At 39.0% G+C, this 12,707-nt stretch overlaps 1 protein-coding gene across 1 annotated transcript; it reads right to left on the bottom strand.

Moving 5' to 3' along the window:
• Positions 1-7,127: 7,127 nt before the first annotated feature.
• Positions 7,128-11,664, bottom strand: vgf (VGF nerve growth factor inducible). The gene is made up of 2 exons (XM_084405587.1): positions 11,413-11,664; positions 7,128-9,511 (listed from the first exon to the last, which is right to left on the bottom strand). The coding sequence occupies exon 2, from the start codon at positions 9,488-9,490 to the stop codon at positions 7,541-7,543; it is 1,950 nt and encodes a 649-aa protein (XP_084261713.1). The 5' UTR covers positions 9,491-9,511; positions 11,413-11,664; the 3' UTR covers positions 7,128-7,540.
• Between the last annotated feature and the right edge of the window lie 1,043 nt (positions 11,665-12,707).

The raw sequence follows: 12,707 nt of genomic DNA, 5'->3' as shown, positions 1-12,707 counted from the left end.
CTTCTTTCTCATCTTTTTTCATGTTTTTCCCTATTCTATTTCAGTATAATGAACCTGTTTTTTTTTTTTTTTATGAATGTAACCTCATGCCAAATGACAGCAGTTACAGTTTATAGAGGAAACTTGCAGACATGTTTTCATGTTTGTTTGCTTGATATTTCTACATCGGTCATGGCGTGACCTCTGATGGTATAATGTTTGCATCCTCAAACAAAAAAGACGGATGCTTTGTCAGGAATGTATTATTATTTGTGTGTGTGTGGAGCAAAGATAAAGAGTGCTGAAGAGAGCAAATGAGAGAGCGAGTGAGAGAGATTGAGTATGTAAGTGGATGAGTCACCAGTCGGTCGTTTGTGACAGTGGTGCAGTGAAGCTGACTGCAGCACCATTGTGGCAAGAAACAGACAATGAAGGAGCGATGGGAAAAGTAGAAAAAGAGATTACAGGCGAAGACACAACATGTCCATATAATGACTTCAGACAGGCTTTTAGAGGAAAAAGATGTTAATGAAATCAGTGATAATTAAAACGATGGAAGTCACAACACCACAGATATTAAAGACACAAAAGGTGTTTTCAGTTTCGTGAACTAATCATTCCTCATTCTCATTCTCAAAATGTCCTATTAATATCTGTTTGGGTTTGCTTCCCTTTTGTTGAGGATTTACGAATGCCTGTTGTCTGTCACCTTCATCAGTGTGCAGGTGTCAAACGATTTGACCCGCAGCGTGATTGCAGCCCTCCCTCCTTTTTCTAAATATAAACTCAGTTGTTGGTCAGTGTCTTTCTTTATCTCCTCTCAGTGGAGATGGAAAGCAGACAGTTTCTAGGGACCTTGTCATGTGCCCTTCAGCTTTTCACCTTCCTGTCAATTGCATTTCTGCAGCACTTAGTGACTAATTGTGTATCCTGTGGCTTTTCATGAAAATGCAATGTGTCTTCCTTTTTTTAATGGATGTAGGATTATAATGCTTGTTTACAAGTCCAATAATGCGTCTCTTAATATGTGTGCAGCTTTTATGTAGTGAATGAAATTCTGCATAAAATGTATTTAGGCCTATATTATTCTCCTTTAAATATGCAGCTTAAAGGATTATTGTCTGAATTTAGGTAAATCACTTTTTCCTGTAAAAAGAAACATAGATAAAACAATGTATATTCAATGCATAGTTATATTAAATTATGCACTAAATTATGTGTAATATTCTTTAGTATAAAAATAATTACCTACTAGGGACACTAGGGCTTGTTGCTCTTAAAGGGACAGTTCAGCATTTACTCACCCTCATGTTGTTTCAAACCTGTATGATTTTCTTCCATTGTAGGACAACAAAAAAATGCTGAGACATTTCTCAAAACATCTTTTGTGTACCACAGAAGAAAGAAAGTCACAAGTTTGAAACGATGACAAATCTTTCATTTTGGGGTGAACAATGCCAAGTAATATTCTGGTTCCGAAGCAAGTCACGCTTGTCTCCTCAATTTCTATTTTTTTTTTTAAAGCAGCACTCAGTAGCTTCGGGATTTCTTCGCTGTATTCTCGCTTTTTGCTCGCAGGTTTCTCTCTAGAGCTCCCCCCACAGCTTCGGAATAGATATTTGACAACACTGTTGTAAAAACTCGTTGGCGATTCTCAGACACCAGAGGCTAGTAGATCAACGACAGATGGGACATTCTTTAAAACGTCTTCCTCATTCAGGTTCGGACAGCGTGAGGGAGCGCAATAATGACAGCATTTTAGCAGATTTCTTTTGGCCGTAAAGCAGTTGTTTACATCGCGAGACATGATATCACGCGATACTTCCTGACGCGGCGGCCGGCGGCCCGCCGCCCCAAAGTTGCAAGTGCGTATTTTCCGCTCACGGGCACCAGGGGGGTGCGAAACGACCACCATTCAACCCGAAATAAGTATTATAACCATTCCAATGACTCCGAAGCTGTTCAGTTAAGGTAAAAAAGTTACTTAGTTCACCTTTAAAGGGGAAGTCCACATTATGCCACATGTGCTATTGATTGAGCTTAATTTGTATTGAACCCTGGCTAGTCCTTCAAAGGTACACCTTTATACCTTATCAGCCTCTAAAGTGTACCACTTATAGGTACTAACATCCTTTCTGTACTAATATGTACCCTTTCAGACAGTTTGGGACAATAATCAGCAATCTTTTGGCTTTAATTGCATCAATGCCATTATATTTGGCTGTAGTAATTTACAGAATAATAGAAATTCTGAAAACTCACAGCCAACAAAACGAATAGCCTCACTCTCAAAATGGCCTTTGCGGCAAATGCAATTCCACTGAGTGTCATTTCATGATTAAGTCATTATAATTGCAAAGTTAATCAGACATGTCTTTGAGATTAGCTGAAACAATGTTTAGCTTCTGTGGAGCACATTTTATGACAGTAAGTATAATATCCTGGTCTCACACTGATGGTTTGATGGATGACTGCTCTCATTTCTCCCCTGTATGAGTCTTTTTCCATTGATCTGGCACCAGCACACCTCCAGTGGAAACTGAGTTTCTGCCAAGTTTTCTCTCTCTCTCTCTCTCTCTCTCTCTCTCTCTCTCTCTCTCTCTCTCTCTCTCTCTCTCTCTCTCTCTCTCTCTCTCTCTCTCTCTCTCTCTCTCTCTCTCTCTCTCTCTCTCTCTCTCTCTCTCTCTCCCTCTCTCCCTCCACCTCCTTCCGTTCATCATAATTGCCTGGCCTCTCTTCCTACCTCATGATTAATTTTTAATGTCATGTTGTTACTTCCTTCCCATTATCCTTACAGACAGTAACTCTTTATCTACTATAAAGAGTCAGTCTCACCCTCTCTTTATGTTTATAAAGGCTGCATCTGTGAGGTTTTGGTTAACCCGTGAGACCTCTCGGGAGACGGTGCCCTATAGAATCTATGAGCAGTCTGTTTGTTGTGTAATGATTCAGACTTCCCTTTAAGTGATGTGAGGTGAGGACATTTCTTCTTTTCATTATTTTATTTATTTTTTCTTCCGGAGGATTGCCAGAATAAGTGTTCGAAAAGCTGATCTTGGGACAACGTTTACAGGCAAACCCACCCTAGAGCTTCCCTCCTCCATAATGAAATGTGAAGACCGCTTCAGGCCAACACGACGATGGACTTGGCAGAGATTGCTTTTGGTGGAGGCGGAACATATGGGCTTTCCGTGGGTTTTCCCATTATGCTGATCTTTTTTTTTTTTTCTGCATCGGGGCTGTTGGGTTTTGAGTCATAGAGAATGTCGAACAAAGTGCATTTTGATTCCCCTGTTTTCTGGGCAAGCCTTCAGGGCAAAGAAACTGTGTTTGTCATTTTGCCGGTGTGCAGGTGTAACGCAGCAATGTGCTTTTCGCTTTGATAAGTGCACATGCTTTCTTCCTGGCATTTGTCAGTGTGCAAAATTGCCTGTTCGTGCACAATTGGATTTAACACACATTGGTAGATGTTTCTCTTTTTATTTAATTGAATCGGGTGGTATTATAGAGTCTGTTAGACTGAATTTGACAATTACTCTTCCCAGTTGCTGTGCCTGAGTAAGTGAATATGACAAAGGATTGTCGGTGTGTGTTGGAGGCTGAGGGTTCTGCAGTAGAGCGAGTATGACTCACCTCTCAACCATGTGACTTATGAATCATTGCTCCTCCGTGGGCTGCGCTCTCCTTATCAACCTCTCCGTCGCCCCATTCTCTCTATTTCTCTTTCTCTATGCCACCTCCTCACTTTCTTCATTAACATTATTATTATTGACTACCTCTCGCCACTTGTTTGGTGTCTCTTTATTCCAAGCCATTCTGTTGTTGATTACAATTTCACTAGTCATTTCATTAGGCTGTCATTTTCTTTGTCTTCCCTCCCAGTCTGATTCTGTTTTCTGTGTTTTATTTTTTTATTATTGATTTATTCATGGGAAATTGTAGCTGTCACTCCTTGTTTGTTTCCAGACCGGTCTCGTTCAGTTGTTGTTAATAACGTTCTGAATTGAAAACTGCTGTCATTGGGTGTCAAGTGATTATGTACTAAGAACTTTTTCACTTTGCATATGAAGGTCCTTGTTCACAAACAATGTTTGACAGATGTCATTGTACCCTTGAAATAGACTTTTTTAGGGCTCTCTAGTAAACGTATAATGGATGATTAATATGATTATATATTATATATAATAGGGGTGGTAGTAGCCCAATTGTTAAGTATACGGTTAAGTTGGACCCACAGTCATTTTGAATTAAAATGCATCTATACACTACAAAAATCATATACTTAATCCATATTTTTGTGTAATTTACAAGTTAAAATATAAAGATATTTGAAACTAGAAACATTTACTTTAGCGACACTCCATATCTCCATATGATATGACTGATTGTCAGAGAACATGTAAGTGTATTTGACATACTGTACTCGCAGATTTTTTCCCCACTTGTTTTAAGGTAAAAATGCAAATTTGTATTTATCAGCCTACCTATTCAGTGTTGCTTGACAGGTAAATTGGTCTTATTATTATGTGCAAGTCATTTTTTGCAGTCTGGTAACAAATCAAACATGAGCAGGTACAAAAGTAATTAGTTTGGGGTTCATGTATATGGGCTTTTTAAAGCAGGTGAGTTATATTCTTTCAAGATGTATTATTTATATTCTTTCACTCCACACTGTAAAAAAAAAAAGATTGTTGGTTTAACTTAAATAAGTAACCTAGTTGCCTTAATTTTGAGTTAATTAAAATTTGAGTTAATAGAATAAAGGAGAAACTCAAAATGTTATGTTTTCTGAACCACATGAATTATCTATAATTATATGTTCTAAGTAGCCCATTCAGGTCTGGAACAACATGAGGGCGGGTGAATGATGACAGATTATTCTTTGAACAATCACTTTAAAGGAATAGTTCACTTAAAAATTTAAATTGTGTCATCATTTGCTTTCAAACCATACAGTTGATGTACCCCGTTGACTTCCATAGTATTCTTTTTTCCTACTATGTAAGTCAATGGGGTGCATCAGCTGTTTGGTTACCGACATTCTTCAAAATATCTTCTTTTGTGTTTATCAGAAGAAAGAAATTCATACAGGTTTGAAGCAACTTGAGGGAGGGTGAGCAAATGATGACAGAATTAATTTTTTTTTAAGTGAACTATTCCTTTAAGTGTATTTACATGAATAAAAAGCCAACCTCACTCCTAAACATGTCTCATGTGGTGTGAAAGCGGGGCGTCTCTCCCTATAACAACCTTCCTTGCTGAAAGTCTTTGATTGCACGCAGCAGTCTTAGTGGGACTACTAATAAGCTCAGTCTCTCATTAGTCTGCCCTGCTTGCTTTCTAGTTACATAGCATACACTTTTCCCTTCATAATTCTTTTCAACAGTAAATCTGTCCTCTGGCCTTATTTTAATGTCCCTTTGTCTCTTAATAATGTGTGCATGCACATACGTGTCTATATTTGCTCATACGGCATATCAAAGCTAAGAGAAAATTCGACCTGGCGTGCAATTAAGGAGATGATATGTGGCATTGATTGGCTCTGGGGCTCACACAGTTTGTTGGGCTAATTGCTGATCAAATGAGCTCATTAGAGAGATCTTCTTTGAAAGACGTTCACACTAAGACCCTGAATGTTCATGTTTAACTTCCTTTTGGTAATGTTTGTGCATGCTTTTCTTATTGTTATAAGATGGGAAAAGGTAAGTAAAAACTTTAATTGTAGCAATTTATGCTAAGGTAAATTTGAGCGTGCTGTAAGAGGTATGGTGTGTAAACAAATGAATGAGAAATGTGCAAATCTCAAAACCGTGTTCTTTACAAGAAGGAATTAAAAAACAATCTTAATAAAAAATAGTCAAGTTTATTTATTTCTCTCTCTGTAGCAAAACTAGTCATCAACATGCGGTTATTTACATCCAGCAAACGCATGTTTATTATGTTACGTACAAGATACATCTAGAAAGGACATAAACATTTTTCCTCACACAAGGCATTTTTACTTGGATACACTAGTCATTCGTCTTTTTTTTGTACTTTTTTCAATGCTCTTAATGTCTTTTAAAAAGCAACACATTTTAGATGCAAGTTTACAGTAACGTGCAGAAATTTTACTCCCCCACTGGTTCAGCTATCCTCATCCATTTTTCCCCTAGCTTCCATCTGTCAGTCTTTCAAATCATTTAAAGAAAATTAGAACGGTGTATGCCTCCCCCTTACGTTTGAATATTATTATTATTATTATTATTATTATTATTTTAGATTGACAGGCACCAGTTTGGTACATTTTATTCATCTCATTTGGGACAATTTCAGCCAGATTAATCTTTCCTACAGACTTCTGACTTCATTTTTATTAAAATTTTCACTTAATTAACATTAACAAGATCTAGATTCATTTAAATGAATAGATTGTCTATGCTATTTGGATTGAGCTCTCATTGGCCCAGTGATTGATTTGGGTAAGATGTAACTGGCCTAGAGGCAAAATAATCCATTAATATTTGACACATTTAAAACCACGAACATGAAATAATTTTTAAATTGTCTTTATATATATATATATATATATATATATATATATATATATTCGTTTTATTTGTAAAACAAAGTCAAAAGGCTGATCACTGCTATTCAGCTCCACTGAATAAAGTTTATGAGCTTGAGAACAAACCTTTCAGCCAGTCTGTGACCAAAAATGCTGTTCATCTGAAAAGGGGAAGAGAGTGTCTTAAGGCAATTAAAAGTTGTATTCAAAACAGCTTCTATGAAATAATACATTTGTTTCTTAGAAATCGTTGGAATGTATGAATGTCTTTTGCACCAACTTTCTATCTTTTTTTAGGTAAAAAAACAATGGAAAAAATTCAAAATGCAGACAGCGATAAGAAACTAATTCTATGTACAAGACTTTGAGTGTGTCCTCTGCTTCATAAGGGAACGCACACATGGTAAATGCTTAAGCAGAATACTTTGAGGTACAAGTAAGACTTAATACATTTGGTGTATTGAATTAACAAAATGTATATTTCCACCATTATGGCACTGTGATTGTTTATCATTTCTGTCTGAATTAATCTGTGTAATGTTCTTTAAAGGTGCAAATAGGAATTTTTTTTTTTTTTTTTTTTTTTTTTTTTTTTTGCTATCCCTCTAGGATCAATGATATTGACTACTGGGACTTGAAATGTCCAAAATATACAAAACAAAATAAGAAAAGATATGTAAATAAGACTTGGATAATGGAGTTGCTTCCATAATAATGGCAAGCCTTTCAAGATTCTATCTTGAATGTCTTTGTAAGGGATGAAAACATGGTGATTTATGCTATCTGGTATCTGCTCCTTGAATGGACAGGTTAGATGGACATGAAGATCCTATTTGTGTTCTTTCTTGGGGGTAAACTTTGTATCTGAAACAAATAAGTGAGTGTGAAGAAATTGATTTCAGTAAAAGAAACCAGAACATGATAGTTGGGAATGAACAGTCTTTAAGTTGTTCCCTTTCACTTTCTTTTTCCCCTCCGCCTCCTCATCGCTCTCTTTTTCCCCCCCCAGTCTGTTCACTGAAACATCCGGGGATTTTTCATGAAGACCCTCTCGATGAAGTTCTGCAGCTCCTCTTCGCTGTCCTGTGGCGGCTGCCTCAGCGGACTGTAGTAATCATCTTCCCTGGTGACTACAGGAGCTCGGGCTGGGTAATAAAAGGACGGCCAACGACGTGGAGGTGACCGGGGTTTAGGCATGGGTACGGCTTTGAAAGTCCGAGGGTGAGGAAAGTAGAGGTTCCGCTGGAAGGCTGGTTGGGCTCTTTGGCGAGACTGCGCCCAGGGACGCGACTTCCGTCTGGGGGAGTAATCAAAGTCATAGTCCAGTGAGTTTCCCAGGACATCATTGAGGGAGAAAGAAGGCTTGGAATAGTAGCGGGATTTTGGTTTTTGAGGTGGGATGTAGATGGGGTAATACCCTCTGTAGGGTTTTTGATAGAACTTGTAGGAAGGGTAGGTACGAAAGGGCCACTGCTGCCTCGTCCAAATGTCTTGCTTGCTGGGCTTGACCGAGGCCCTGTCTTTGAACCAGGCTTTTAATGGGTTTGTGTTCGGTTGAGGAGGCTTTGAGGGAGGAGGTTTACGTAACAGAGTAGAAGGTGCAACAGGGGCTGGAGGCGGCACTAGAGGACGTTGCCATGGGAGATTTTCAGGAGCATCTTTTTTCTTCTTTTTCTCCACATCGTTAATAATGTCCACCACATCATCAGCAGGAAGATGCAGCTTGCTTGAGATCTCAATCAGCTTATCAATGGTCTGTGGGTCAATGTCATCATCGTCATCACTAGTGTCCTCCTCATCAGAGCGCTTATCTTCTGCACCATTGTTGTCTTGGTACTTTTTCTTGTCCTGTTTCACGATGTATTTCAGGAGCATGTCAGATGCAATGTCTGCAAGCTTTTCCTCCTCCGCCTTGGCTCTTTGTGCTTCTGCTGCCTGTCTGCGTACCTCCTCTTGCTCTGCCTTGGCCCGAGTTTCCTCTTCTTCAGGGCTCAGCTGTTCTTCGTCCTCCTGATCTTCCTCATCTTCTTCTTCTGGGTCAGCAAGGTTATTGGTAAAGTCATCCATGAAGTTGCCTCCTCTTTGTAAAGGCTGAATTTTGTTCTTCTCTTGTTCGATTTGCCACTTTAGCTTCTTCTTGGACAGGGCTAGGTCATTGCCTTTAGCTTTAGACTTGATCTCGTTGTTCATGAGGCCATTACGGTCCAGGTAATCAAAATACTCCCCCCGGCTTCCCCTCTGGCCTGTGGACGTGTCACGCTCTCTCTTAGTGGCTGTGCTGTAGCTCTGCAGTTCCTCTAACACAGTCTCCAGATTCTTCACTTCCTCTGGACTCAGCTGCTCTTCCTCCTCCCCCAGTTCTCCTCTCTCTGGCTCCTGCCTCTCCTCCTCCTTGATCACCTCCTCTTTTGTGGCCCCCTCTTGTGGAGCCACCTGCTCTTTTAATGGTACCGTCTGACTAGTGGTGTGGCTTGTCACTTTCTCCGTTAGCCGTTCCTCTTCCTCAGCCCTTTTTATCTCTTCTTCTTCCTCTCTTTCTTTCTCATCTTTTCCTTGCGCTGCAGCAGCTGCCATGACCAGCTCCAGCTCTTTGTGACTATCTCTGTCTCTGTCTGCACCCTGAAGATCCTTCTGCTTTTCCACTTCCATTCCCCCCTCTTCTCGTTCACTCATCTTTTCCTTCTGAGGTTGGTTGAGGGCCCCGAGAAGGACCGCTGCTAGGGTTCTAGGATCCACGTCTTTGAAAAGCTCATCTTCTTCGTTTTCATCATGTAGCCAGCCCTTTTCCTCTGATGGTTGAGTATATTGACTCTGTTGCTGAGCAGAGGAGGGTGCTGCATAGTTTTCACTTACTGTGTTGCTGGCTGCTGTCACTGGACTGAAGGTTGCAGGCTTGACTGTGAGACTAAATAACACGAACAGGAAAATGACGGGAACATTTAAAGTTTGTTGGCACCAGCTCATGACCGCACGTACGTGTTGAACCTGAAAGACAGAAAAAGTGCATAAATGGTCAAAGATCAAATCTGTTATAAAAAAGCCCTTGATCTCAAGGTGACCAAAAGCAACTGTTGTCTATGCTTTATAGTTATATCATTTTTTTTGATATACCTTTGTCATAAAAATTCTTGAATAAATGAGCTTGAGTAAAAACAATCATGTGCATCGCTCAGAATGAAGATTTTTCTCAGGTAAGATGGTGGACACTTTGCAGACTGCCTGAATGCATCACTCACTGTATATTACATTAAAAACATTTTTATGAATGACTTGTAATTGATACCTGAGAGCATTTCATGAATTGTTCATTCCTGTAATGGAAGAACTAATGACAATATAGACTTTAGTAGTTTTCCCTGTCAAATCCAGTGAGGATTTTTTCTATTCTGAAGATATCTAACAAAGCATATTTATATTTTGCACAAACATGGTTTAATCATAGGAGGGAGGATATTTTGTTAAGCTTTAATTGATGTGTTATTGCCTGCTGCTTAGCTGATTTTGCAAAGGCGTTGTAATTGGCTCTGCGGCTTGAGCTGGTGCGGTTCGTGAGGACTCTGAAGCGCTTTGTACATGTGATTGCTCGCACACGCGGCGCGGTGCTAATAATGTATAGGAGGAAAAGCGCCTTAGCAGGGAGCCCTTCCGATGCGTGGGAGGTTAATGAGCAAGCAATACAAGGATGATCTGAAAATCACAGTATGACCATGCAAAGCAAGTTAGAGCTCCAAAAAAAACAAAACAAATACGAGTATTTCTCATTCATATGGAAAAAACACTCCATGAAATTTGGATTTGTGCCAACTGGCTCACGATGTATTGGTTTAGCCTACTCTTATAAAGTTTGACATCTGCGTGGCATGCACAATTTTCTTATTTTTATTAAAAAAATGTCTGTTGCTCCTCGCAAATTTGAAAATATAAACTTTTTGGTCTTCTGATAAGAATCGTGTCTCCACGATATAACAACAGCTCTAACAGTAACACCCTCGTCCACTGCCTTAAATGACCGAGACATCTGGGAAGGTCTCATCAACAAAGAACGCAAGTAATCCAGCTCTAAGACGCCTTGTAGACTCCTATAGTAGGCCTATAATCTTCTGCTTTGAGACTATTAGATTTGAGATTTAAACGTCTTCTATCGCAGATTTAACCCAATCAACAACATTTGAAAGACATGAAAACAGATAATGAATGTTCTGCTGTTGAATTGTATGTCAACATTTCTCTGCTCCATATGAGCTAGGCTACTTATAAGTATGTAAAATACGTCAAATTGAACCCCAGAAGGCAAAAGTCAAAGCATGCAGAAGCAAAACAATGTTTTTATGTCAGTGTCTCTCGTGCGCTTTTGTGATTGGACTCGACGTAGGCTAGTTATTTTGGGCATCTAATGCTATGGTGATGAGAAATATGATGAAAGCATGAGCAAGGGCGTGGTAATAATTATTATGAAAGCTGTGCCATTGATCATAACCGTTACCTTCATCATTAATTCTAAAAGTCATCATTGCAATATTCAGTACCACTAAAGTGTTTTTTAATAAGTTTCATGCCTTCCTTCACAAATAATTGTTATAGCCTACTTTTACTTTCTACATTGCTGCATATTTTTTTTCATCAGGTCCCCTTTTTATATAAAGACTTAAAATGGATATAGCCTATTTTAGAATACATTTTTATTACACATGCCTAACATTTCTGTTATTTTATACCACCAAATGTATATATCTTTTTTTTTACATGTAAACTAATAAAGCAAAATCTTGTTGCCTCAGTTTGCGTTTTTAATTCATGCGTCTTCTGTCTACATTATTATATACTTCTTTTCCCACGCCTTCTGCATTACTGTTCCCTGTTACTATAAAAAGAAAGCCGGGACTTACCGGGAATCCTGTCAGGGGCAGCGCAGTCCGACGCACTTATTGTGTCCTCTTCAAACTTTGTATTTAAGTTAAGTTAGTCTCGCGATTTACGTATATGAATCCACTTCAACAATACATGCTTTGTTTGATTCTTGCTGTTTTGTTTGTACAGAAATATCGTTTGTGTAAGCCGTATGGTTGGCTATTCTTGCACGGCGCTGTGGGGATATTTTCAGTACCACGGTCAGCTCTCCGTGTTTTTATTTCGGCCCCACTGCGCCCACGTGACTGCACGTCACTCCAGCTCATTGACGTCACTGACTCTCTCCATTGATAAGAATTTTGGTGCTGATCGAACCCCGAGTCTTCGCTACGCTGCAGTGCCCAGATGAATGGAAGGAAACGGGATGAATGAAATAGTACTTTTTTTCCGCCGAATAGAGAGGGCTAGACAACACGGGGAGCGCGAGACCGGTCCCTTCCAAGATGCAGCTGCAAACTGACAGCGCAACACAAAGGAACCAACAATCCTCATCACGATGTAGCCTACATTGCCTCATTAACAAAACGCATAAATGCAATTACACCATAAAATTCACAAAGGAAACAGCTGGCGCTTGAATCGTCAGTGCTTGCAAAATGAATGCGTATTATAGGCTACATGTTTTGTCTGATCTGGATTTTTTTTACATTAACGAGTAATGCGCCTCTTCCGTATCCATGTCGTGACATTATGTTACAGGATGTTTTGATGAGTGTTTGAAATGCATCATTATTACCAATAAAAGCTTTTGCAACCGTTTTTTTCCCCCTCTCTACTAGACAAAATGGACAATAAACATTTACAGTGCAATGTTGCTGGCATGTATTATGTTGGTATCCATTGTGGACCATCTAAAAATAAAAACGTAATGCATCCAACATGCAAATTACAGTGAGACGACAGGTTATGTATTTTATCATAAAATATTCTATCGAATAGGCCTAAACACAATTTCATCTTGCATGAGTGGAAAATTAGCCTACGTTATATGCCACATCTAATTTAAAGTTATGTCTTTCCATATTTTAAGATTTCTTCAATAAATGTCAGAGGGATCTTAATTATAACCATGAATAAAAACAGCTTTAGTTCAATGTATCATTTGTACAGGAATACTCGCAGTCATGTTGCTTGAAACCTTGTAGTGTGTTAGAGAGATTGATAGGCTACTCCGTATTCTGTAAACCAGTTTTGAAATCATTCGCTTTTGTCAGCATTAGTTTTCATTGACCCATCATCTTTCGTCCACATTGTAGGCTATTTCTTATCTATT

This window comes from Rutilus rutilus, assembly GCF_951802725.1.
Source record: "Rutilus rutilus genome assembly, chromosome: 3".
Lineage (NCBI taxonomy): Eukaryota > Metazoa > Chordata > Actinopteri > Cypriniformes > Leuciscidae > Rutilus > Rutilus rutilus.
This window is presented reverse-complemented; position numbering and strand designations above follow the sequence as displayed.

Coding starts and splice junctions, on each gene's coding strand:
- vgf (XM_084405587.1), bottom strand. CDS start 9,490: ATGAGCTGGTGCCAACAAACTTTAAATGTTCCCGTCATTTTCCTGTTC.